At 46.0% G+C, this 26,326-nt stretch overlaps 1 protein-coding gene across 4 annotated transcripts in view; it reads left to right on the top strand.

Moving 5' to 3' along the window:
* The window catches only part of CERT1 (ceramide transporter 1), a 418,213-nt gene that overhangs the window by 86,971 nt on the left and 304,916 nt on the right, over positions 1 to 26,326 (top strand). For all 4 annotated transcript variants that reach the window (XM_033929301.1, XM_033929302.1, XM_033929303.1 and 1 more), the window contains one exon: positions 4,867 to 4,983. In XM_033929301.1, coding sequence (XP_033785192.1) covers positions 4,867 to 4,983 — 117 coding nt within the window. The remainder of the gene's footprint in view (positions 1 to 4,866; positions 4,984 to 26,326) is intronic.

The following is a 26,326-nucleotide window of genomic DNA, read 5'->3' as shown; positions in this document are numbered from 1 at the left end:
TTTTTCACTCAGAGGGTGGTGGACACCTGGAATACGCTTCCAGAGGTTGTGATAGGACAGAGTGCATTACGGGTTTTAAAGAGGGATTGGATAAATTCCTGAAGGATTCAGGGATTGAGGGATACAGATAGGGGTAGAGATAGGACTATGAAAGGATAATAGATAGAAGGAAAAAGGGGAATGAAGGATATTCAGACAAAGGATCACTTTACAGGTTATGGACCTAATGGGCCGCCGCGGGAGCTGATGGATCTCTGGTCTGACCCAGCGGAGGCAACTTCTTATGTTCTTATGTAAATGTGCTAGTGTGATATTTAAAATCTTGTATGGGATTTTTTCCCCCTTGGTTCTTATCTCCTTTAGTTCTTGTGAACCTTCTAAATTTAGGACTATCCAGAAATATAAACTTGCCTTTCCCACTGTTAAGGGAATCAAAACTATGGGCAATTTTTGCAGATCTTTTATTTTCTTGTTCGCAAAAATTTGGAATTACCGGTAACTCCCTTTAGAAGTTAGATGTCTTTCTCATCTATCAATCTTTCGGAAAGTGCTGAAAACCTATCTATTTCAAAATCTGACTGATTCCTCTACTTCAAACTAATGATTATAGAGGTTGAAGTCTTATCTAATTCCTTGCATGTTCTGTGAATATTTTGTTAACCGAGTTGAGTCCTATTGGAGGGATGAATCGGTATATAAAACCAAAGATTGGATTGGATATAAAAACATAGTATATGAAGACTTCTGCAAGGCATTGTATAAGAATGCAATTGTTAATGGAACTGATTTCTGTTAGAAATTTTCTGAGCAGAGGCAGGCAGTCTGTTTTACTTTATCAGCTTTTGATGCAATGGACTGTTCTCTACTTCTTTTAAGATTAAATGAGCTTGATTTGCATGGTACAGTATTGAAATGATTTACTGAATTTCTCATGAAAAGAACATACAAAGTTAGAATAGGTAGTTGTAAATCTTGATCTTGGAGATTGGTTTATGGGGTGCCCCAGGCTCGCTTCTATCACTTTCCGTGTTCAATATTTGTTTAAAGACTCTGGGAGATAGATTTAGACATTCAGATTTATTTGACAACTCTTTGGCTTATTTGAGGGATATAATGGAAGAATTGAGTAGTCCGAAGCTAACTTTTTGACCCTGAATAAGTTAAAAGTGAGGATACTTTGGTTTGGAGCCTATGATTTACTTCCTAAGAAAGATCTGACACTAATAACTGATTAAGATGAGATTTTAGGATTTATTGTGGATTTTTAATTTGACCTTTGAGCATCAGATTAATGCCTTGGTAAAAAAGGATTTTTTTTTTTTTCAGCTAAGGTAACTTAGAGCAATAAGATCTGTATTGTCACAGGTAACTTTCAAAGTGTGGCCCAGGCCATTCTACTCCCTTATTTAGATTACAGTAATTTGCTTTATAATGGTTTAACAGAGAAATTACCGTATATACTCAAATATAAACTGAGATTTTGGGGCCAAATAAATGGCCCAAAAATGGGGGTCTCAATTTATATTTGAGCCTCATTTTGATGAAGGGAGAGAGGTTGGACCTGGGGTAGTGTGAAGAAAGAGAGAAAAGGTTACTTGAAGGGAGAACCGTTTGGGAAGAGAAAGGGAGAAATTGTGGACCTGGGGAGAGGGAGGCAGGCAGACAAGGGGAGAGATTAGATGGGGTGCAGTTGGGAAGAGAAAGGGAGAGAAGTTGAAAAGGGGATAGAGAAATGTTAGGCCTGGAGGTGGAAGGGAGAGAGAGGTGCAGCATCTCTCTCTCTTTTTTTTTTTTTTTTCCTTCCATCTCATTGTTCAGCATCAAGGGAGGAGGGAAGAACAACAACAGAAAAGAGACGGAGCAAAATGTTGGACCAAGAGGAGAGAGGAAAAGAGGCTGGGAAAGAGTGAGATGGGAAATGGGAGAGCTACAGAATAAGAGAAGATGGAAAATTGATAGGTAGCTGAAAATTTAAAAAGGAGAAGGATGAGAAAGAGGGCAAGATCTGAGGAGGTAGAAAAGAAAAAAGGAGAAAAGTTGAAAGGGAAAAATCAATATGTTTGAGACAGGGACAGGAGCAAGAGAGAAGAGGAGAAAAAAATGGACAGCAGACACTGGGAAGCGGAACGGGACCAGGCAGGCAATTTGGTGTGCCACAATGCTGCAAGAGAACAGAAGAGGACGCAGCCACGTCCACCGTTCTCAGGGGAAGCGGCGAGGACCAGGCAGCCAGCCAGCTTTGTGCGCCACTCTCAGTGAAGGGGGCCCCAGAAGTAAAAAAGAAAAAGGTACGTGCAGGAGGAAGAGGGCCAGGGCCTGCCTGGGGGGTAAGGAGGGAGAAGCCGGGGCTGCCCTGCCTGCCCTGTCAAATTAAAAATAGAAATGTTTGAAGGAGATTCCGGGGCCTGCCCACCCTGCCGAATTAAAAATAGGGAAGGAGGAGGGAGAGGCCGGGGCTTGCCTGCAGCCTGTCTGGAGGTGGGGGGGGGGGTCCTGCTTACTTGCCCTGTTCCTACCTGCTTGCTTGCCCTGTTCCTACCTGCCTGCTCGCTCTATCCCTACCTGCCCTGTGCTCTGTCCCTACCTGCCAGCTTGCCCTGTCCCTGCCTGCCCTGTCCCTACCTACCTGCCAGCTACTAGGGCTGCCTGCCCTGTGCCCTGTCCCCGCCTACCACTAGACCACCAGAGGGGTGACAGGGTACAGAGCCTGGCAGGCAGGGGGTCAGAGGGCAGAGCTTGGCAAGGAGTGTGCGGTTGGGTGCAGAGCCTGGCAGGGAGAATTTGGTTCAGAATATGTGTGTTTGGTTTTTTTTTTTCTTATTTTCCTCCTCTAAATGTAAGGTGCGTCTTATGGTCAGGTGTGAAAAATACGGTAAATTTTCCATCAGTGGCACGTCTACAGCATTTGCAAGTTTGAGTTTTTATACTGTATCGGAGACATAAGATATGGTTTGCTTTTTATCTGAGACTAATTGCTTCTTATCTCAATTTTCAGAAAGAGCTAAAGACTTATTTTTGATAAGGCTAATTAGATAGTGTTATTTTTGTTGTTTTATGATATTCTTTATTACTTTTGTATTGTTTTGTATTCAGTTGCATATTATGTGATCATTTTATGAAAGATATGGGTGCATTTTCTTCAATAAATATTTGATTACTAAAAAATCTGCCAGTTTATGAATACTTCCTAGAATTGCCAATGCTTTAGAAGAAAAACTTGCAATGTACAGGCACTTGTTCATATATTGGTAGTTATCCTGAAAGTAGGCAGTGGCGTACCTAGCATACGTGACACCCGGGGCCCATCATTTTTGACACCCCCCCAATCTGTATGAAAAACATGATTTTTAATAACAATCCACACGTCACACAAGAGTGTACCTAGGAAAAGGCAGTATCTTACATACTGCAGTGAATAGTACAACATCAATACACCCATTGTAAAACTAAACAAGCCAGACTAGTACAGATCAATCCTTAACAGAAAACCATGTCTTTCACACAGAACACAGAAAAACACCTTCGCCTAGTATGGAATATGTAATCACAAACTAACCCCTCCCCCTTTTACAAAACTGTAGTGTGGTTTTTAGTCATTGTGGTAACTCTTATAGAAATCTGAGCATCAGAGCTGTTGCCACCACAGCCGGTGCTAAAATAGCTCTAGTTTTGCAAAAGGGAGGATAAAATAGAAATATGTAGACAAAAGTTAAATTGAACCACAAAGAAGCTGAACTCTGCATACAGTGCAACACCACAGAAACAGCGATGCATCTCCCCTAAAGCAAAAAAAATAAATATAATTTTTTTTTCTACCTTGTCTTCTCTGGTTTCTGCTTTCCTCATATTCTTGTCACTCTCTTCCTTTCATCCACTGTCTACCCTGTCTCTGCCCCTTCTATGTGGTATCTTCTCTCCTTCTATTCCCCTTCCAGAAACTTTATGCCTCCCCTTCCATCTCTCCCTTTACCCCATTGGTCTGGCATCCATCTTCTTCCATTCCCTCCTCTAATGGTCTGGCATCTCTCTACTCTTCTCTTCTTTCCTTCCCTCTCCCACACCCCCATGGTCTGGCGTTTCACTCTCTCGTCTCACTTCCCTCCACTTCCATCAGCATCTGCCCCCTTTCTTTCCCTCCAACCCAATTCCATCCAGTATCCTTTCCCCACACACCAATTCCATCAGCATCTGCCCCCTTTCTTCCCCCTCCAACCCAATTCCATCCAGTACCCTGGGCCCTTCCCCCTTATGTCTCTCTCCTTCCCTGCACACCAATTCCATCAGCATCTGTCCCATTTCTCTCCCTCCAAACCAGCAATGTCCCGTGATGAGTGCTTCTGCTGCCTCTGCTCCAGAAGACGTTTTGACGTCTGAGCGGGTGGGCCGGCAGACGCAGGGAGTTGCGTCAAGGTCTCATGATGACTGTGGCTGCCGGTCCACCCCCTCCACGTCACTTACCCTTCCGACGTCTTCCGGATCAGAGGCAGCAGAAGCAGTTATCGCGGATCCTTCCTGCACTTCAGCGCGGCTGCCAACTCTGCTTTGAAATAAGTACAGCAGCCGCGCTGAGGTGCAGGCGCTTTTTAGAGCAGCGCAGGAGGTTCCATATCTGGCCGGTTGTGCACCCCCCCAGGGCTGGCACACGTGGCGGCCCGCACCCCCCGCCCCGCCCTTGGTACGCCACTGAAAGTAGGTATCAATGTCAGGTCTTTATTTGCAGTATGTCTTAATGGATGTCTACCATTTATTAATTCTTAATACCTCTACTGTGCCTCTTAAGAGCAAGTTATTGTAAATTTGCTTTTCTGTAGCAATTTGTCTCCTAATAAGTTTTATATTTACACTTTGTTTTCATCACCTTGTCAGCCTCATGAGTTTGATGAATGTCGTTTTGATATCAGCGTCAATGATAGTGTTTGGTACCTACGAGCTCAAGACTTGGATCATAGACAGCATTGGATAGATGCTATTGAACAGCACAAGGTATGAATTTTGACAAGAGAGTTTATTTTCAGTTATTTGAAAATATTTTCAAATTTTAGTATGTGAATTTCAATGCTTGTGAAAGTGGTGGACTAGCTGGACTTAACAACTGCCAAACATGGTATAGCTATCTAAAGTGCAAACTTTCTATTCAGTTTTGCCAGTAAACATTAGTTCTAACCTGCTGTTTAGCTCTAATATTCTGAATAAAGATTGGCACAATTATCAAACTACTGTTAGGAGTTCATATAAAAACTAAAAATAATTTTTGTTTACTACTTGGTTGCAGAGAACAGACATCTTTAAATTACTGTACTAATAAACCCCCTCTTTTATAAATGCATAGTGCAGGCAGTGGCAGTAACTGCTCCAACACTCAAAGAATTTCTATAAGTGTCTGAGCAGTTACCGCCGCTGGCGGTGCTAAAAACCTGCGCTATGCATTCGTAAAAGAGGGGAAAATAATTTAGTACCTTTTTTTTAATTTTTTTTTTTTTTTTTTACTGTTGGGGAGCTTGAACTAAATTAGCAAGATAAGATGCAGATACAGTACAAGTATGGTTTTAATATCTAGGTTCTCAAAATTTGCTGTTAATGTCCAAGGCAAAATGATAAAAACTATTTAAATAAAATTACTGACTACATAGACAAATGTGATTTAACAGGAATTTAGCCAAGGGAAGTCTTCTTGCCTTGCTAATCTGCTATATGTTTTTCAAATCTTTTTATTAAACTAAACTAAACCTTAAGTTTGTATACCGCATCATCTCCACAGAAGTAGAGCTCGGCACGGTTTACAGGAATTGATATAGAAAGGAACTCCAAAGAAAAGTAGAAGAACTTGGTACAGAGAAGTTTAGAGAGACTTAGTATATCGAAGAGGGAGAGGTCGTTACATTTTAGAGAAAAGCCATGTTTTTAAATGTTTAAATTAACTCTTCAAATCATAAACATACAACAACCAAAACCAAATATGAAAACTCATGGCATCAGGATTAGTTGCAAAAAGGAAAAAAAATTAGTGATAATGTATATATTCATTATGCACAGCTCAATAATTCCTAAAAGTATGAAAACTTCCCTGTTTTTCCAACAAACCCCCCTTATATTTACAATATAGGCACATTGCATTTTACCAGTGTTGTATCTTCAAACATGTATCCTTCCAGTGAGTCACTGTAAGTTTCATTACAATAAAATTGAAAAACATAAATCAAATAATCTACTATGAGCTTTAACAACAAGAATTAATGATGAACCAAGTGATTTTCAGATAATTCTCTAAGTAAGAGTCTCGGGAATATAAGAAAAACAATGGAAATCTAATTCCAAATGTCTGCCCAATATTCGGATAGTAATGGACATTAAACACATGGTAATGTGCCTATGTGCTGCTTACAGGTCCAACCGTAGTTGTCTCTCCTGATCTATATTTTGCAACCTTAACAGAAGTCCAGTAGCTCTTATGGATAAGGAAGTAAAACATCTGCCAGAGGGAGACAGATCTAGAGGTTTTGAATACAGCTCTCCAAATATTTTTCTACTGTGCCTCCTCTCCAGTATAGCCCAGTTCACTTTTTCAAAGCTTTTCCAATCCTGTCAAGGAGCATTTGTTGCATTGCAAATATTATAAAATTTGGAACCAGCAAGGTGTAATTGGAATCCCATTATTAGAGTGTACTGAACAGACCGTTCTATAGTTAGCTCAGAACCTACTAATCAGTTACTAGTAGTCAAGTACTTCATCTGGAGCCATTGATGATAATGCTTAACGGGTAAGTTATATTTAGCCTGCAAATTTGGACAGGAGAGAGCCTTACACTTCTCTATAAATACCAGATTCCACACTATAGCCAGGTTTTTAAAGCAATAACCTTTGTTTCTTTAGCAACTCTCCAGACCAGCATAGATTAATCTTACAAGCGGGTTATATCTCATCATGACCAGAAGGTGGAGACTGAGACAAAACTTTGGAATAGTGCATATCATGTGACCATCCCTAATTACCTCAGTCTTCTCTCAGTCTCCAACAGGTGTGGTAAGCAGTACCCATCTCCCTTGGTAGGGCTGTTGGAATTTGTTTAGGAATTTTTGTCCCCTTTTTGGTGTCTGATTAAGCTTGGGTGGACACTGCCTGTTTGGGGGTCCATTCGACCTTCGGGGTTTCAAACCTGGCGGGTCTCGAGCGGGATCCCTCACCCCTTTCCTCCACCTCTCCAACATTTTTTTTAGAGGTGCCTCAATGGTAAGCCTTATCCCCTGGTGGTAAGGCATACTGTTTAGAGAGCCAAGTGGAGTCTGTTCTGTGAAAAAAAAAATCCTGAGGCAGTGCCAGTCTGAAGGGTTGCTTTCCCTTTAAATATGCTGTAAATGACTGCATTTTTTGACTAACTGGCACTTTTCTTTCAGCTAGATCACGTATGGAACAATTGAGCACTTCTCAGGAGGAGAGGTACACAATTTGGTCCAGACGCGAAGCACTCGCGGCCTGCCTAAAAGCAGTTGTTTGGGCCAGTGCGGTGGAGGAGTCTCGTTGGCAGCAGGTGCCGGCATCCAGGGCTCCCTGCCGCTAATGCCTCGCGAGCCGGCAGAGCTTTGTAGGGAAGCCCGGTCTTTTCCTGCCGCCCACGGAGGGATTTCCTCAGCCACCGCCGGTGCAGGTGGGGATCACCAGTCAGCTGTTTTTTCTCTCAGCTGATGCCAGCTTTTGCCTGCATTAGCGGCTGGGACAGTTCTATCTTCTCAGCCGCTACAGTCCCTGGAGGGACTATTTTTGGCGTGTTTTTGCTGTTTTTCCTCAGATAACCCCTCCATCTTGTATTTAGCCTCAGGTGCCTTCTCTCTGTTTTGACAGACAGGTTAGAGCTGGATCCCCTGCTGGGCAGGGAGTCCCATGGGGCCGCCAGGGTTTCCCCCCCCCCCCCCTCATTTTCTTTCTGCTTTGTGTAAAGCATATTTTCTGGCAGCTGGGGGTCCTATTTGTGCTAAGGGGGTCTTGGGTGTTTGTTCCTTCTAAGCCCCCTTATGTTTTGACTCCTTAATTCTTTTCGTGTCCCCCCCCCCTCTTCCCTCGTCCAGGCACCAGCGTATGGCCTCGGATGAGGACTTGTTGTCTGAGGAGAGTTTTAACTATTGCATGGGGACCTGGACCCTTGGGGACACCTCCAGGATCCTCTTGAGGGGATGGCCACTGGTACCAGGGACTTGTTTTTTCCATCTACCAGCGAGGAGGCATTTGTGGTGCGCCTTTTCAAAGGGACAAGTTATCAGATCTGATTCAGCAGATCTTCTCAGTGTTGCACTGCGACCCCGAGTTTGGAGGACCCTCTTCTTTAGGGGATTTCATCTGCTTCCCACTCTTGTCCAGTACATCCATTTTTCGGTTTGTGCGTTCCTTGGCTTGTTTGTACCCATACCGGTGGGGGATAGGACTACCTTAAAATCACCAGTGATGGATGCAGTGGTCTCAGCTATTGCTACACGGCATACTGTGCCAGTCGAGGGCAGTTCTGTCTTAACAGACTCTGAGGAGCATAAATTGGAGACCATTCTTAAACAGAATTTGGATGTGTCTGCCTTGGAGGTCCAGGCAGCTATTTGAGCGGAAATGGTGGCTCAGGCTGTGTTTCGGTGGGCCGAGCAGGTCCTTGACAGTGAGTCTGATGGTCAGGAGGTGGCGAAGATTCAGATGGCTGCCTCTTTCCTCTCAGACGCCCTCTATGACTTCTTGCGGATGTCTGCCAAATCCTTGGCTGCGCATCAGACCTTCTGGCTTCAGGCTTGGATGACAGATGCGGTGTCCATCACTAAACTCTAAATTTTCTTTTTCAGGGGTCCTTGTTTTCCAGAGGTTTTGGACTAGTTAGTTCAAACTCTGACAGACTCTAAAGTGCCCTGCCTGCCTGAAGACAGTGCTTGCCAGGCTGTTCAGGTACCACTGCTCGGGATAGTCTGCGAGATTTCTACAGGTACCGCCCTGAGCGTGGGATTGCTCCCTACCCAACCTCTGATTATGCCCAGGGTCATTTCTTTCAGCGAATGCAGTCCTGTTGTGCCTGTTGGGAGGCTGAGAATTCCTCTTCCTGTTCCCCCGCTGTCTGTCCTGCTCAGTGACTCTGTGTCCGCGCCTCCTCTGGTTCCGGTGGGTGCTCGACTGGTGGTGATTCAGGACGGTTCTGCTCTGCAGTTTGCCCATTCCCTGCCAGATCATTTTCTAGCTTCTCCTTGTCAGGCAGCATGGAAGAAGCAGGTTTTTAGCCAGATCCTTAAAAGATTGCTAGATCTCTAAGCTGCTGTTTCGATTCCCCCTCAGGCATGTTGCACTGGCAGGTACTTGATTTGTGGGGTCCTTTCAGCCCATCTTAGATTTGAAGGGGTCTACAGGACTCTCAGAGGTTCTGTCTTCGCACTTGGAAACATTGCAATATGTGATTCTGGTGGTTCAGCCAGGGGAGTATTAGCCTCACTCGACCTGACGGAGGCCTCTTTGCATGTTCCAATCCAGGCCTCGCATCAGCGCTTCCTTCGATTTGTGATCTTGGGTCAGCACCATCAGTTCTGTGCGCTTCCTCCGCCCGACGCCGTGCAAGCAGGAGGACTCTGCTCTCTCATAGAGCCCCTGCCGTTCCAGCCACCGGGGATCACCGACGCAACCCGACTTTTGAGTCGGATTTTTCTTCAGCCCTTGAGGGCCACCGAAAGCCTCCCCCCCCCCCCCAGCGACTTCCTAAGCAGAGGAAGGAGGAAGTTTCTGCCATCTTGTCCCTCCTTCCTCCGCCCGACGCCGTGCAAGCAGGAGGACTCTGCTCTCTCATAGAGCCCCTGCCGTTCCAGCCACCGGGGATCACCGACGCAACCCGACTTTTGAGTCGGATTTTTCTTCAGCCCTTGAGGGCCACCGAAAGCCTCCCCCCCCCCCCAGCGACTTCCTAGGCAGAGGAAGGAGGAAGTTTCTGCCATCTTGTCCCTCCTTCCTCCGCCCGACGCCGTGCAAGCAGGAGGACTCTGCTCTCTCATAGAGCCCCTGCCGTTCCAGCCACCGGGGATCACCGACGCAACCCGACTTTTGAGTCGGATTTTTCTTCAGCCCTTGAGGGCCACCGAAAGCCTCCCCCCCCCAGCGACTTCCTAGGCAGAGGAAGGAGGAAGTTTCTGCCATCTTGTCCCTCCTTCCTCCGCCCGACGCCGTGCAAGCAGGAGGTCTCTGCTCTCTATTAGAGCCCCTGCCACTCCAGCAACCGCGGATCGCCGAACGCCGAGCCCCTGCCTCTCCAGCCACCTCTCCAGTGAACTCTGAACACAACTCATACAACCACTCTCACAACCAACTCAAATAACTACCAAACCGCAATCTTCACAAATATAAAAAAAAAAAAAAAAAAAATGGCACTGCGCACACACAACCTCATTCTTGTCCTCATACTAATTGCCACATTTATAGCAAAATGGAAAACCACAGGCTACCAAATACAAACCATCCCTATACTAACAACAACACACAGACCTGTTCAACATACCAGAAAACTGCATACCACTAGAACGCTAACTCCATGCCCACTATCCAGCCAAGCCAGCATCCCCACCATCTGGGGAAAAAGACCCCCACCAAAACCTAACTCAAACACACAAAAATATCAAACCTCACAAAGAACTATCATCAATACAACCACTACACCAACCACAAAATACACTACAATTGCTTGCGCATATATGAACATCAGATCCGTCAGCCCAAAGGCAGAACTAATCAAAGATTGGCTGACCAAAGACAATCTAGGCTGTCTCTTCCTAACCGAAACATGGCTCACCTCTGAGTCAGATCCAAGCATCACAGAATTCTGCCCCAAAGGATATAAACTTGAAGTAGTATGTCGAGAAAACAGAAGAGGAGGAGGTCTAGCAATCATAACAAAAAACAATCTCAACATCGACGTACTGACCAAGCACTCCACCCCTTATCTTGATCTGCTAGCCTGCCAAATATCTGACAAATCACTCAATGGAAACCTGAACTGTCTTATTTGCTACATTACACCAGGTAAATGGAACACTTCAAAACAAGAACTTGAAGAATTCATCTTCCAGAACTCACTCTCCTCCACACATAACCTGATCCTCGGAGACTTAAATCTCCACTTAGAAGATCAATCATCCAAACAAACAACAGATATACTCTCATACCTCAACACTTTATCCTATCAAATTCTCAACCCAGAACCCACACACGAAAAAGGTCATCAACTTGATATAGCAGCTTACTCATCTCCAAATCAAAACACACAAAACATCTACATCTCAAACGGGTCCTGGCACCCTACTCTATGGTCAGACCATTTCAAATATTCATTCACCATCAATTGGGCTCAAAATAACAACAAACCCATCCCAAAGAAAACACTCATCAAATTCAGACCGAAAATCGAACCTCACACATTCTGGAACACAGTTGACCCCGAAATCGACCCCAACAACCCCAAAGAATTCATAAACAGCTGGCGGACCCTCAGTGAATCTACACTAAACGAACTTGCTCCTATAAAAAACAAAAACAAAATAGACAGACCATCTAATAAATGGTTCGACGACGAACTTCTACAACTAAAAAGAAAATGCAGACAATTAGAAAGGTCATGGAAAAAACAAAAACACAACCACATCAAAGATGAATGGAAAATCCTTATCAAACAATACAATACCAAACTGAAGGAAAAACGAAAAAACTACTACTCCAAACTCATCAGCACCGAAAAACCAGACACAAGAATACTTTTTGACATCTTAAGAAATCTCACCGATACCAAACCATTTCTCGCCACCCAAGGAAACCAAACTCCCACAGCCACCCAATTAGCGGATCACTTCAAACACAAAATCATCACAACCAGATCCACATTCAACAATTCAAGAACCAACATAGAAGAAATACGAATCAATCCCAAAACAGATGAAGCAATACCAGCAGACAGGATTTGGACAAACTTCCCAAAGATACAATGGTCAGACTTGAACAGGCTTTACAAAAAATACAGCAAATCCTCATGTGACTTGAACAACTGTCCCTCATACTTACTAGCAACAGCTTCCACCAAATTTAAAGCTAGCCTCACACTATGGCTTCAAACAACACTAAGTGAAGGTCATTTCCCACCGGAATTAGGAGAAATCATAATTACACCTATCCTAAAAGATCCCAAAGGTCCTATAGATAATCCTGCAAACTATAGACCAATCGCTTCAATCCCTCTATACATTAAAATAACAGAAGGCCTTGTCGCACAACACCTCTCCAACTACCTTGAAGACCATCACATACTACATCCATCACAATCTGGATTCAGATCCAACCATAGCACAGAAACTCTACTGATATCACTATTAGACATTGCACGACAACACCTCAGCAAAGGAAACAAGCTGCTTCTCATTCAACTCGATCTTTCTGCGGCATTCGACCTAGTTGACCATCACACACTACTCCAGATATTAGACGCAATAGGAATCTCAGGTAATGTTCACAAATGGTTCCAAAGCTTCCTCAAAACACGAACATACAAAGTCAAATCAAAAGAGCACATATCCGAACCATGGTCAAACCCATGTGGAGTACCACAAGGACCACCATTATCACCCATATTATTTAACCTCTTCATAGCATCCCTAGGCATAACCCTAGACGCCCTAAACACAGTATCATTCAGCTACGCAGATGATATAACTATCCTCCTACCCTTTAATATTCAAGACCCCTTATCCACAAACCACCTGAAAATGATAATGGAAACGGTAGAAAAATGGATGTCAAGTCATAAACTAAAACTGAACTCGGAAAAAACTAAATTCCTACTACTGGAAAGGGAAAAAAAACCTTCTCTCACAGAACTAGAAGTAAATACAATCAAGTACCCAATGCAAAGCACACTCAAGATCCTGGGAATTCAACTAGACAGAAACTGCACAATGCAGTCTCAAATCCACAAAATCATCCAAAGAGCATTCTTCACAATACGTAACCTAAGAAAAATAAGAAAATTCTTCAACAAAGACCAATACAAGATATTAGTACAATCCCTAGTACTGAGTATTGTAGATTACTGTAACAGCCTATACCTATCATGCCCAAATTACATGATAAAACAATTACAGACAGTTCAGAACACAGCCCTCAGAATCATCTACTCACTAGGCAAATATGACCACATCACCAAAGCATACCTAGATTCACACTGGCTACCAATAAAAGCAAGATCCCAGTTCAAATTCTACTGTCTACTATACAAAGTAATACATGGAACAGCACCCAGCTACCTAAACAACAGACTACACCGTAACCTCTCACACAGATTAAGGAGAACTCAGAGCCTATTCACTCACCCCCCTCTCAAAGGAACACGACGAAAGAAACTATATGACAGCCTTTTAGCGACACAGGCAGCAAAGATCGATACTACCATCACCAATCTACTGACCAAATCAACAGACATTAAAGCATTCCGAAAAGAAATCAAAACTCATCTCTTCAAAAAACACTTCCCATCATCATAACCTCACAAAAGTATTAGAAAATGCTCTCATGACTACCCTAACACCACCACCAGCAACACCCGAATCCGGACAGTATTATCTCTATTCGTCTAAACAGCAGAATCCGGACAATATTATCTCTATTCGTCTAAACAATCTATCACTATCTAATATCTACTACCAATTTATCCTGGAAAAGTCCAGAACAACAATTGTAACTTAACGCATTCTTGATTATATGTACTGCAATGCTACTGGAAATGTCCAGTCTTCTAACTTGTAATCCGCTTAGAACCGCAAGGCACAAGCGGAATAGAAATCACTAATGTAATGTAATGTAATGTAATGTAATTTGGTCACAGCTCCACAGATGTTCACCAAGGTTCTGGCGGTTGTCGTGGCGGCCTTGCGAACAGAGGGCATTCTGGTGCTTCCCTACCTGGATGACTGGTTGATTTGCGCAAAGTTGTTCCAGGAGAGCACCTGGGTCATGGCTCGGGTGGTGGAGTTCCTACAGTCTCTGAGATGGGTTGTCAACCTTGACAAGAACCGGTTGGCCCCCTTGCAGCGTGCAGTATCTTGGTTGTGTTTGACACCTCCTTGGGGAAGGTCTTTCCTCCCAGATACCCGGGTAAGCAATTTGCAATCTCAGATTCGCCTGCTTATGGCATCCCGGTGTCCTCAGGCACAGGATTTCCTCCAAGTCTTGGGGTCGATGGCGGCTTCTCTAAACGTGGTGAGGTGGGCTCGGGCCCACATGCGTCCTCTTCAGTATGCTCTGCTTTGGAAGTGGTCGCCCCAGAGGCACAGTCTAGTTCACCCTGTTCCTCTGTGGGGCTTGGCTCACTGCAGTCTTCGTTGGTGGCTCCAGACATCCCATATTGCCCAAGGGACGAGTCTGGATCAGCTACAGTGGACGGTGCTTCTCACGGATTTCAGTCTCCTCGGTTGAGGAGCTCTGTGTCTAGGTCACTCAGCTCGGGGCACTTGATCCTTGGAGGAAGCGTTGTGGTCGATCAATGTTCTGGAGTCCAGAGCCTTCCATCTGGCACTGTTAGCCTTCTACTCCTTGATGGGCAAGTTGGTCCAGATTCTGTTGGACAATGCCACGGTGGTGGCCGATGTCAATCATCATGGGGGCACCAAGAGCACTCAGTTGGTGCAGGACACAACTCTGCTCATGGTCTGGGCAGAGAACATAAGAATTGTCAGACCAGTGGTCCATCGTGCCCAGCAGTCTGCTCGTGCTGCGGCCTTTAGGTCAAAGACCAGTGCCCTAACTGAGACTAGCCTTACTTTCGTACATTCCAGTTCAGCAGGTCTCATCTTCAGGTCATCTTGGCCTCCCACATAGCCGGAGTGGAGAATGCTCAAGCGGACCTACTCAGTTGTCATGTTCTAGCTCCCGGAGAGTGGTGTCTAAGCCACGTGGCATTTCAGTTGATAGTGCAATCTTGGGGTCAGCCTCTCATGGACCTGATGGCCACGAGTATCAACGTCAAAACACCCCACTTCTTCAAACGTCGCAGATATGGTCAGGCCGAGGGCCTGGATGCTTTGGTTCAACCATGGCTAATGGAAGGGCTGTTGTATGTATTCCCTCCGTGGCCATTAGTGAGCAGAGTTCTACTCCGCATTGTTCATCACCCGGGCCTTGTGGTTCTGGTGGGTCCAGATTGGCCCCGACATTCATGGTATACGGATCTGGTGCGGCTTCTGGTGTCGGATCCTCTGCCTCTTTCACCCGATCTTCTGGCTCAGGAACCCATTCCCCTGTTCGATCCAGCTCTCTCTTTTGTCTTATGGCTTGGCTTTGGCTCTTGAAAGGGAACGCCTAGATAAGAATGGGTATTCAGAAAAAGTGATCTCTTTCTTGGGGTCCCGCAGACTTTTCCACTTCTTGGGTTTGGCATATATTTGAGAAGTGGTATACTGTGCGGGGAGTGGTCTCTTCTCGCGCTTCCCTGCCTAACATCTTAGAGTTCTTGCAGGATGACCTGGTCAGGGCCCTGGCTTGGTCTTCTCTATGGGTTCAACTTGTGGCCCTGTCAGCTGTTTGTGGGTTATTACGGGGTCAGTGTCTGACTGCCATTCCTGATGTCATTCGCTTCTTGCTGGCGACCAAGTTGCTCAGTCCTCTCGTGCAACCGTCTGTTCCCTCTTGGGATTTGAATCTGGTTCTATCTGGGCTGGTGTGCCTCCCATTTGAGCCTTTGGGTGCCTGCTCGTTGAAGGACCTTACTCTTAAGGCGGTCTTCTTGATAGCTATTACTTCTACTAGATGTGTTTTGGAGCTGCAGGCTCTCTCTTGTAGGTCTCCCTTCCTGGAGTTTTCTAGGGAATGGGTCGTGTTACAGCCTGTTCCTTCCTTTCTGCCAAAGGTAGTTCTCCTTTTCATGTCACTCAGTTGGTGATCTTCCTGGTACAAGGTAGTCGGGGAGGGTTCTTCTGAGCAGAAGCAGTTGCACAAATTGGATGTTGGTCGGGTCCTTCAGTCCTGCGTGCGGAGGATCCAGGCGATCAGAAAATCAGATCATCCTTTTGTCCTTCTAGTGGGTCCTCGTAAGGGGGATGGCGCTTCCAAGGCTTCCATTGTGCGTTGGATCAAGGAGACTATTGCTTTTGCTTATCTTCTTCAGAAACAAAAAAAAGCAAGTTTCGGAATTTCTCAAGGCTCATTCCACTCAGGGTCAGGCCACTTCTTGAGCTGAATCTTTGCTGGTGCCTCCAGTGGATATTTGTAACACTGCTGTTTGGTCTTGCTTGCATTCCTTTGTCAGACACTACTGTATGGACGTCCAGGCTCGTCGGGACACGGTGTTTGATGAGCGTATTCTGGTGTTGGCCCTTCGGGGGTCCCACCCATGATGGGAACTGCTTTGGTACGTCCCGCTTGTAAGATGCTGGTCTGGAGAGTTGCTAAAGAAGGAGAAATTAGGTTCTTACCTGCTAATTTACTTTATTTTAGCCTCTCCAGACCAGCATAGGTTAATCTTACAAATGGGTTATATCTCATCATGACCAGCAGGTGGAGACTGACTGACTGGATCAGTGGTTCCCAACCCTGTTCTCAAGGACCACCAGGCTAATCGGATTTTCAGGCTAGCCCTAATGAATATGCATGGAGCAAATTTGCAAGCCTGTCACTTCCATTATATGCAAATCTCTCTCATGCATATTTATTAGGGCTAGCTTGAAAACCCGATTTGCCTGGTGGTCCTCCAGGACAGGGTTGGGAACCACTGCTCTAGATGATCCTGCCAATCATGGGCCATGGAGAAAAGACATATTAACAGCCCTGTCTAAGGCTATTGTCATATTCTTGCATGCAGATTTTAATTTTTCAGTCGGTTTCTAGTATTTTTCTAGAACCGGGGAGATTAATAACAGCGGCTGTGGCTTGGCTGGCGTAGCCGGCGAGCTGTGAGAACCTTTGCTATTTGCATTTGTTCCTTTGCATTTTCCAACAGTGTTCCTGTTTTTATTAGTTGTTACTCCTGTTCGGAGTCCTGTTTGTTTTTCTGTTTATAGTTCTTAGTTCTGCTCAGCTATTCGGCAGACTGAGGTAAATAGGGAGAAGTCACATGATATATACTATTCCAAAGTTTTGTCTCAGTCTCCACCTGCTGGTCATGATTAGATACAACTCGCTTGTAAGAGAAACCTATGCTGGTCTGGAGAGGCTAAAAGAAAGTAAATTAGAGGTAAAAATCTAATTTCTCCTTCTAGTGCAACAGAGCCTTGACCAATTCAGGGTTGTGCTCCCCTATTTGCGAGTTTGTGTAGAAGACATCTACATTTTTTGGCTCCTCCTCTGACACTGCTCTGCCTTGATGGAGACAGACACTCTTGTAGCTGTGGGGGAGGGGGGCACCTACAATACCTGGCCAGCCTGCACTTGGGGGCCGTTCCCTTTGTAGCATTGCTCGTCCTTTGTGATCTGTTAGTATTGTCAGCAGCACACATGGTAGGAGTGGACAGCATGCAAGCTGACTACCTCAGTAGACAGATGCTGGATCCGGGGGGAGTGATCTCCGTCCCGGAAGGCATTCTCCATGACTGCAATGCTGGGGGTTTCTGATGTTCAATCTAATGGCATCGGTGACCAACAAGAAAGCTCCTCATTTCAGCCATAGATGTAAGCTAGGAAGTAACAACGTGGATGCTCTAGTGCAGCCCTAATCTTAGACAGGGCTGTTAATATATCTTTCCTTCATGGCCCATGATTGGCAGGATCATCTAGAGCACAGGTGTCAGCTGGTCCTCGAAGGCCACAATCTAGTCGGGTTTTGAGGATTTCCCCAAAGAATATGTATTGAAAGCAGTGCATGCAACCAGCTCTCATGCATATTCATTGTGGAAATCCAGAAAACCTGACTGGATTGCGGCCCTCGAGGGACTTTGACACCCCTGATCTAGAGGATAGCGGACCATCTGGGGTTGGTGATTCTGGTTGTCCCAGATTGACCGCATCATCCCTGGTATGTGGATCTGGTCAGGCTTCAGATGGCTCAGCAATTTGAGCTTCCCCTACATCCAGGTCTTTTTGAGTCCAGTAGCCCTAGGGCAGCGATGGCGAACCTATGGCACGCGAAGGTCCGCAATAGAGAGCTGCACGGGAACGGGGCTGGATGTACTAAGTCGCGCGGATTTTCTCCCTTCCTGCTCTGCTTGCAGCACAGAGCCGAACGGAAGTCTTCCCGACGTCAGCGCTGACGTCGGGAAGACTTCCGTTCGGCTCTGTACTGCAGGCTAGAGGTCTGCACGGGAACGGGGATCCCGCGGGTCCCGCGGGGATCCCACGGGTTCCCCCCCTGGCCCACGGGACTCCCACGGGGACGCCCCCTGGCCCACGGGACTCCCACGGGGATGCCCCCCTGACCCACGGGACTCCCACGGGGATGCCCCCTTGCCCACGGGACTCCCACGGGGATGAAAACAACCTACCTAAATTCTGGCGATGCAAGCATGCAGCTTACAATTCTGGCGTCGCGTCGGGAAATAGCCATGTTGAGCAGTGAGCTCAGCACGTACACAGATGAAAGCCTTGCTTGCTGATTGGTCCGGCGGCCCCGCCCCACCGTGCCGCCGGACCAATCAGCAAGCAAGGCTTTCATCTGTGTACGTGCTGAGCTCACTGCTCAGCATGGCTATTTCCCGACGCGGGCATTAGGCTGTTTTTTGTCATTTCGGGTGGGGGATGGCAGCGGCAGCAGCAGCCTGAAAAAGAAATCATCCTGGCCGGGTTCGGTGTCATGCTCCGGAGCTTCTACAGCCTTCCTATCTCCCTCTCCCTTCTACCTGCTTCCGGCCACATCCCCTGCTCCGCGGCTCTCTTCGGCAACTCAGCAGCAGCTTCTGACGTCGGGGCCTACCCTCTGCGAGTCCCGCTTGTTTCAACTTCCTTTTTCCACAAAGGTGGGACTCGTAGAGGGAAGGCCTCGATGTCGGCAGCTTGTCTTGATCACCGCTGCTGACGAGTTGCTTAAGAGAGCCGCGGAGCAGGGGGGTGTTGCCAGGTGCAGGTAGAAGGGAGAGGGCCAGATGCAGGACTCGTGGGTGAGGGAGGAGAAGAGAGAGGGGAGAGAAACAAAAGGAAATATTTCATACTGGGCTGGGCCGGAGTGGAGAGAGGGTGGAAAGATTCTGGCTACAGGGTGCATTAACAAAGGAAAAGGGGGGAAAGCTGAAAATGGAGATAGTGGCACAAAGAAGAGAAAGGGTAAGCAGGACCTTCTGAATAAGGATAGAGATACAGAGGGGACATGAAGAGGAGGTGAAATGGAGACATAGAAGTAATGCTGAAAAAGTGTGTGTGTGTGGGGGGGGAGATAAAGACATTGAAAGGGCAAATGGTGAATATGGGGTAAAGACAAGGACAGAGACAAATGAAGATTCTGAAAAAGTGGTGAGATAGGGATATAGGTGAGATGGACACAAAGAAGGGTGATGCTGGAAAATAGGTGGAATGGTAATTCTGACAGACACAGAAGGGAAATGCTGGATCAAGGAGAGATGGGGCTCAGGCTGGATGGAATGAGGAGAAATGCCTTGTTGGCCCGGAACTTCCTCTCCTACGTCAGAATTGACGTCAGGGAGCGGAATGCTGGTCAGCGCGACGCTTCTGCAGGGAAAGCTTGGGACAGCGGTGGCTTGGGGACTATTCCCCGATGGCGGTGGCAGCAAACCGAGTGGCTTGGGGGAGGGCACGGAGAAAGAAAGAAAGGGGGCAGACAGAGAGACAGAAAGAAGGGGGAACAGGGAGACAGAAAGAAAAAGTTGGGGGAGAGAATGAGGTCTGGAGGAGAGGAAACATACAGGAGGCTGAAAGAAAGGAAGAAAGATTGGATGCACAGTCAGAAGAAGAAAGTGCAACCAGAGACTCATGAAATCACCAAACAGCAAAGATAGGAAAAATGATTTTATTTTCAATTTAGTGATCAAAATGTGTCTGTTTTGAGAATTTATATCTGCTGTCTATATTTTGCACTATGGCTCCCTTTTACTAAACCGCAATATTGTTTTTTAGCGCAGGGAGCCTATGAGCATTGAGAGCAGCGCGAGGCATTCAGCGTAACTCCCTGTGCTAAAACCTACTATTGTGGTTTAGTAAAAAGGGAGGGGGTGTATTTCTCTATTTTTGTATTTTGTTACCGAGGTGACATTGCATAGAGTCATCTGCCTTGGGAAATGTATATGGCAGATATCTTTGTTTTGTGTTCAAAAGAAAAGGAAATGCATTTCTGGTTTTATTTCTACAGTGTTGAAGTACTTGTTGGCCCTTGCTGTGACTGGTGGGGATCCCCAAGCACCGCCAGCAGAGGACCTCCTCTAGAGATGGTCAGAACTCCCCTCCACCAAGCGCAGCAGTCGCTGGCAGCATCCATGAGCCACTGAGGTGCCAGCATCTGTGACTCAGGGACGCTACTGCTGCCTGCCAAGCTTGGCAAAAGGGACCCCAGGCCAACTGCAAAGGAAGTCCTCAGCTGACAGTTTGTGGGTTCTCATCAGCTGAGTATTTATATTTTATATTTACATTAGAGGTTCTGGTAGAAACCCATTTACAAAGTATGTATTCTTCCCAATTAATATTTCCAAATTAATAGTCTCTTTGCTTATTTGTAAATGGGTCTCTACCAGAGCCTTTAATTCAGTAGCATAATTAAATAAAATAACTATTTCTGAAGTTTATAGGGAAGGATGGTGACGGAGGGGATTCCTCGCGGGGACGGGTGGGGACGGAGGGGATTCCTCGCGGGGACGGGTGGGGACGGAGGGGATTCCTCGCGGGGACGGGTGGGGACGGAGGGGATTCCTCGCGGGGACGGGTGGGGACGGAGGGATTCCTCACGGGGACGGGTGGGGACGGAGGGATTCCTCACGGGGACGGGTGGGGATGGGTGGGATTTTGGCGGGGACGGGTGGGGACGGGTGGGATTTCTGTCCCCGCGCAACTCTCTACTGCAGGCAGGGTAGGTAAGGAGGAGTAGCCTCGCGGCTACCAAGGGAGGGGGGCGGTGCGCCCCGCCCCGTGTGCAGCACAGCAACGCCCAGCAAATTTAGATGCCCGCCCGGCTGTCATCTGCCGAATCCTGCTGCCGCCACTGCTTAATGCGCAGCCTGAAGAGCCGCCGAAAAACCCGCCGGAGTTTAAACAAAAAAAAAACCCCAGCAAGCGACTCGAACCCAGCTTCCCTCCGAAACCGGAAGTTACGTCGGGGGGGGGGGGGGGGTAAAGAAGAGAAGCCGGCACAGACCATTAGAGCCCCGGAGCATGCGGGAGATAGGCCAGCCACGGAGGGAAGCTTACTTGCTCTTGCTTACTTCGGGCCTTTCTCGCTGCCGGGTCCTGCCTACTTTCTGTTTCCGTGAAGGCAGGACCCGGCAACGAGAAAGGCCCGAAGTAAGCAAGAGCAGCAAGTTGTAAACTTCCCTCTGTCGCTGCCCTTTGGGAGATAGGTCAGCGACCAAGGGAAACTTGAAACTTGCCTTTGTCTGTAGCGAATCTGCCGGGTGTGTGAGACCGGGGGGGGGGGGGAATGGGTGGAGTAATGCTGCTGCACCCAATTAGGGGGAAGAGGGAAGAGAAATGCTGCTTCTGCTGTTCCCAATTGGGGGGGAAGAGAAATGCTGATGATACTGCTGTACTCAGTGGGGGGAGGGGGAAGAGAAATACTGCTATACCCAATTGGGGAGAGAGAGGGAAGGAGGGAGAAGGAAGATCAGGAAAAGGAGGAAAGAGATGCAAAGACCATGGGACGGAGGGAAAGGAGATACCATACCACGGAGTGGAAGAGAGAGATGTCAGGGCATATGGGGGGGGGGAAGCAGGGCCAGATTAAAGGATAGGCCCTGTAGGCACAGGCCTAGGGCCCAAAATAGTCAGGGGGGCCTGCCAGTGCCGTGCTTTGGGGCCTCACCCTTGCTGGATTCGCTGGCAGCAGCCTCATCATCATCCCGGGCAAACCCCAACCCGATCCGACCCTCCTATCTCTCCCTCCTTCCCTCATCAGTGACGTGCCAGAGGGAATCACGGCAGGAGAAAGTCCTGAAGCAGCCTGCTTAGAGTAGAGCAGTGCTGTTTAGAGTCTTGTGATGGGAGGGAGGGAGAGTTAGGAGGGTCGTGGGGGGGAGAGTAGCAGTCTGCCCCGGGTGTTCGACCTGGTGTCATGAACTTCTTTGGCTAGCATCAGCATTTACAATTCACTGCTGTTGCCAGCTTCAGGCCTTCCTCTCCGCCGGGTCCTGCCTACTTCTGTTTCCATGAAGGCAGGACCCGACAGAGAAGAAGGCCCGAAGCTGGCAACAACAGCAAATTGTGAATGCTGCTGCCTGAAGAAGTTCATGACGCCAGGTCATGGGTGACAGAAGGAGGAAAGGGAGCAGAGGGGGAGAGACTTGCTGCACCCAACTGGAGGGAGAAAGAAGATGAGGGAGGGAATGGAATGAGATGCCAGGGATTGGAGGGAAGGGAGGGAGGAAGAGATGCCAGGGCATGGAGGGAAGGAGGAAAGTATGCCAGACCAAGGGAAAAGGAAAGAGGGGAAGACAGAGCATGGAGGGGGAGGGAGAGATGGAAGAAAAGGAAAGGAGTGAGATGCTAGAGAATCAGGGAAGGGAAGATACCAGACTATGGGGTGCGAAGGAAAGAAACGAGAAGAGAGAGATGCCAGAGCATAGGGGACGGGATGGTGACAGAGAGAGAAAAATGGAGAGGTGGCAGAGCTGAAATCAATCATGTACAAAGGAGAAGAGAAGGGGCACAGGATAGATAGTTTATTGAAGGAGCATAAAAAGAGGGAAGATGCCATATGGAACGGGGAGAGGGCAGACAGTGGATGGAAGGGGCTGATGCTGTATGGAAGACAGAGCGGACAGATGCTGGCTAGAAAGAAGAGTGAAGACAAGATGATTAAAGCAAAAACGACAAAAGGTAGAAAAATTTGTTTTGTTGCTTTACGTAGAATCAATTAGTATTGTATCTATTGATTAAAGTTTATAAATAGGAAATAGAAATAAGGCAGTTTTTTGGGGACTAAACCCCTTTCCTCAGGTCAGGACAGGATACCATAACAGCAGGGGTGCCCAAATGGTCGAGTGCGATCGACCAGTAGATCGCAAAGGCAATGTGAGTCGATCGCGTTGCCTTGGCAATCTTTTTCTTTCTGCCTCCCTGAGCCAGGCCAGGCGCGTAGAAGCGCCGGACTCACAAGACTTCACTTCCGACGTCAATTCTGACATCAGAGAGGAAGTTCTGGGCCAGCCAATCGCTGCCTGGCTGGCTTGGAACTTCCTCTCCGTCGTTAGAATTGACATCAGAGATGAAGTCTTGTGAGTCCGGCGCTTGTACATTCCTGGCCTGGCTCATGGAAGCAGGGAGAAATCGGCATGGTGGCTTAGGGGGTAGGGAAAGAATCGGGGAAGTGGAGAAATTGGCGCGATGGCTTGGGGGGGCGGGGGGAGAGAGAAAGAAAGAGACAGAAAGAAAAGGGGAGGGGCAGAAAGAAAAAATATTGGATTTATAGTCAGAAGAAGGAAGTGCAAACAGAGACTCATGAAATCACCAGACAAAAAGATAGGAAAAATGATTTTATTTTCAGTTTAGTGATCAAAATGTGTCTGTTTAGAAAATTTATATCTGCAATAGCGGTTTTTAGCGCAGGGAGCCTATGAGCATTGAGAGCAGCACAGGGCATTCAGTGCATCTCCCTGCTCTAAAAACTGCTATTGCAATTTAGTAAAAAGGGAGGGGGTATATTTGTCTATTTTTGTATAGTTGTTCCTGAAGTGACATTGCATAGAATCGTCTGGCTTGATCTCTTTGAAAACCCACGGAATATAAATGATAATTAACATTTTCTCTGCATACAGTGTGCTTTGTGGGTTTTTAAAAAAATTTTATTGTTGGTAGATCATTTTGGCTTGGTCATTTTAAAAGTAGCTCGCAAGCCCAAAAAGTGTGGGCACCCCTGCTGTAGAAGCAAGGGCAAAGTGGAAATGTCCAATCAAGATGGTGCACAAAAACAGTGTCTTTCAACTCATCTGATAAATCCAATGGTCTTTATTAATCCAAAACAAAATCGTACATCCAAAGCAACTCAATGACTCGACATGATCACGTTTCGGCCATCCGGCCTGCATCAGGAGTCTTAGAAGTCTTTGGGTAGCAAGTAGTCTTTAAATGGCAAATGGTCAAAAGTGAAACAATCATACCATTGCTCCAAGTCTGTAAATGCTGCAAAACCACACAACCTCATGTTCTTTACAGATTTTACTAACCACTTTAATGTACTAAACAAAAAATTACAAGGCATGGGAAAAACAGCTGAAAGCATGTTTAGTGACATTAAAGCTTTTGAGAGAAAATTGCATGTTTTTGAAAAAGACCTTGAGAGTGGACAGCTAAAATATTTTCCCAACCTAAAAATACATTTGGATAATTCTACAACATTTGTGGACAGTCATAAAAAACACCAGGAAATCCACAAAGCATATTCCACCATTGTAGCCGAAGCAAAGGAGAATTTTAGTAAAAGATTTTCTCAGTTCCGTAAGATGGAGACAACCCTTTCATTTATAACTTCCCCAGAAAAGTCCACATTTGAAGATCTTGATCTTTCCTGCTTACAGTGGTTGGATATTCAAAATTTGGAAATGGAGCTACTGGAATTTCAAGAAAGCTCTATCTGGAAAAGTAAATTCAATGACCTGCGTGCGGCTCTTGAACGTATTGAGTGTGAAAGGGTGACAAATGAAATCACTGCTAGCAGTTCTGAAAATGAAATCCTAAAAGCGTGGAATTCTCTGCCAGACAATTTGAAGTCCATGAAAGCACTTGGGATTGCTCTTCTTACTTTGTTTGGGTCATCCTATGCTTGTGAGCAGCTGTTTTCGGCTTTGAATCATATAAAATCTGATGCTAGAAACAGATTAACGGATGACATGAGTGCTGCATGTGTTGCTCTGAAATTAACGCACTATGAGCCAAGGATTGACAAATTATCAGCATGCATGCAACAACAAAAATCACATTAATTTTTTTCAGAGCGTGCCCAATGCATATGTTTACATGAAGCAGTGTTTTCAGTTAAGACACTTTCTAAGTTATTTAAATATTATTTAAAGATGTTATTTAAAAAAGGGACTTTACATGGCCCTGTTGTATTCCAATCTGGAATTTCCAATAAAAACGGTTGGTTTAATTGAAAGCTCTTTTGTTTTCTTTACATCATATTATTAGAAATGTAATGATTTAACTATTTTCTAATTTGATTGTAAATTTTACAAAAAAACATGTATAGACTCTTTGGGAATGCACACCGAGTCTTGACACAGTTAACAGTTTTAAGAAGTTTTATCTTTTTTTTTACTCAGGATACATTTGACATGTTATGTGAATAATACATTTAAAATATATTGTGTAACAATCAAATTCTTCCTAAATTCATTAAATTGAATGAAATCATTGAAACATTATAAATTGCCAAAAAATTGAAATGAAAACCAAAGGATTGTGAATCAAATTGATTCTCTGACAATACAAAGATTCCAACCTTTAAAAATGATGTTACATAGTTCAGGCAACTTTATAAAGAATTTTTAGATACTAAAATCTTGTTATTAAAGTTTAATTGACGTGCTGGCACTTTGAGGAAATTCTTTGGTTTTGTGCAGCAGTTTGGGCACTCGGGCTCAAAAAGGTTAGCCATCACTGCCCTAGGGGATCTGGAACTCTTTGGTTTTACGGCTTGGCTCGTGAACACACGGTCTTAGCATGTAAGCAGTATTCGGATGTGGATATTACTACTCAGAAGGGCCAAGAAGCCTACGATGGTGGTGGCATAAGCCAAGGCTTGGAATTTTTTTCAGAATTGGTGCACTGGAGAAGGAGTTGAGCTGTTCCAAGCTCCTCTTTCGGCTATTCTAGCGCTTCTTCAGGATGGGCTAGCAAAAGGACTAACGGTCGGTTTTCTTAAGGTTCAAGTGGCAGGTCTGTCATGTTTCAGAAGTTGTCTGGAAGATGTTTCTCTGGCTTCTCATCTCGATATAGTTAGGTTTTTGAAAGGAGCTACAAGGCTGAAGCTGGAATCTTAACCTTGTCCTGCATTCCCAGTGCAAGACTTACAAGCCTTCAGAGCAGTGGTTTCCAACCCTGTCCTGGGGAACCACCAGCCATTCAGGTTTTCAGGACATCCCTAATGAATATGCATGCAGAAATGCAAGTGTATTTTAGATCCCATTCCCTCATATTTATATGAGTAAATACCTGCTCAAGCTATTGTATGGATAACTGAATTTATAAACTCTGGCTTGGAAGACGGGT

The sequence above is a fragment of the Geotrypetes seraphini genome, chromosome 1, assembly GCF_902459505.1.
Source record: "Geotrypetes seraphini chromosome 1, aGeoSer1.1, whole genome shotgun sequence".
In the NCBI taxonomy this organism is placed as follows: domain Eukaryota; kingdom Metazoa; phylum Chordata; class Amphibia; order Gymnophiona; family Dermophiidae; genus Geotrypetes; species Geotrypetes seraphini.
This window is presented reverse-complemented; position numbering and strand designations above follow the sequence as displayed.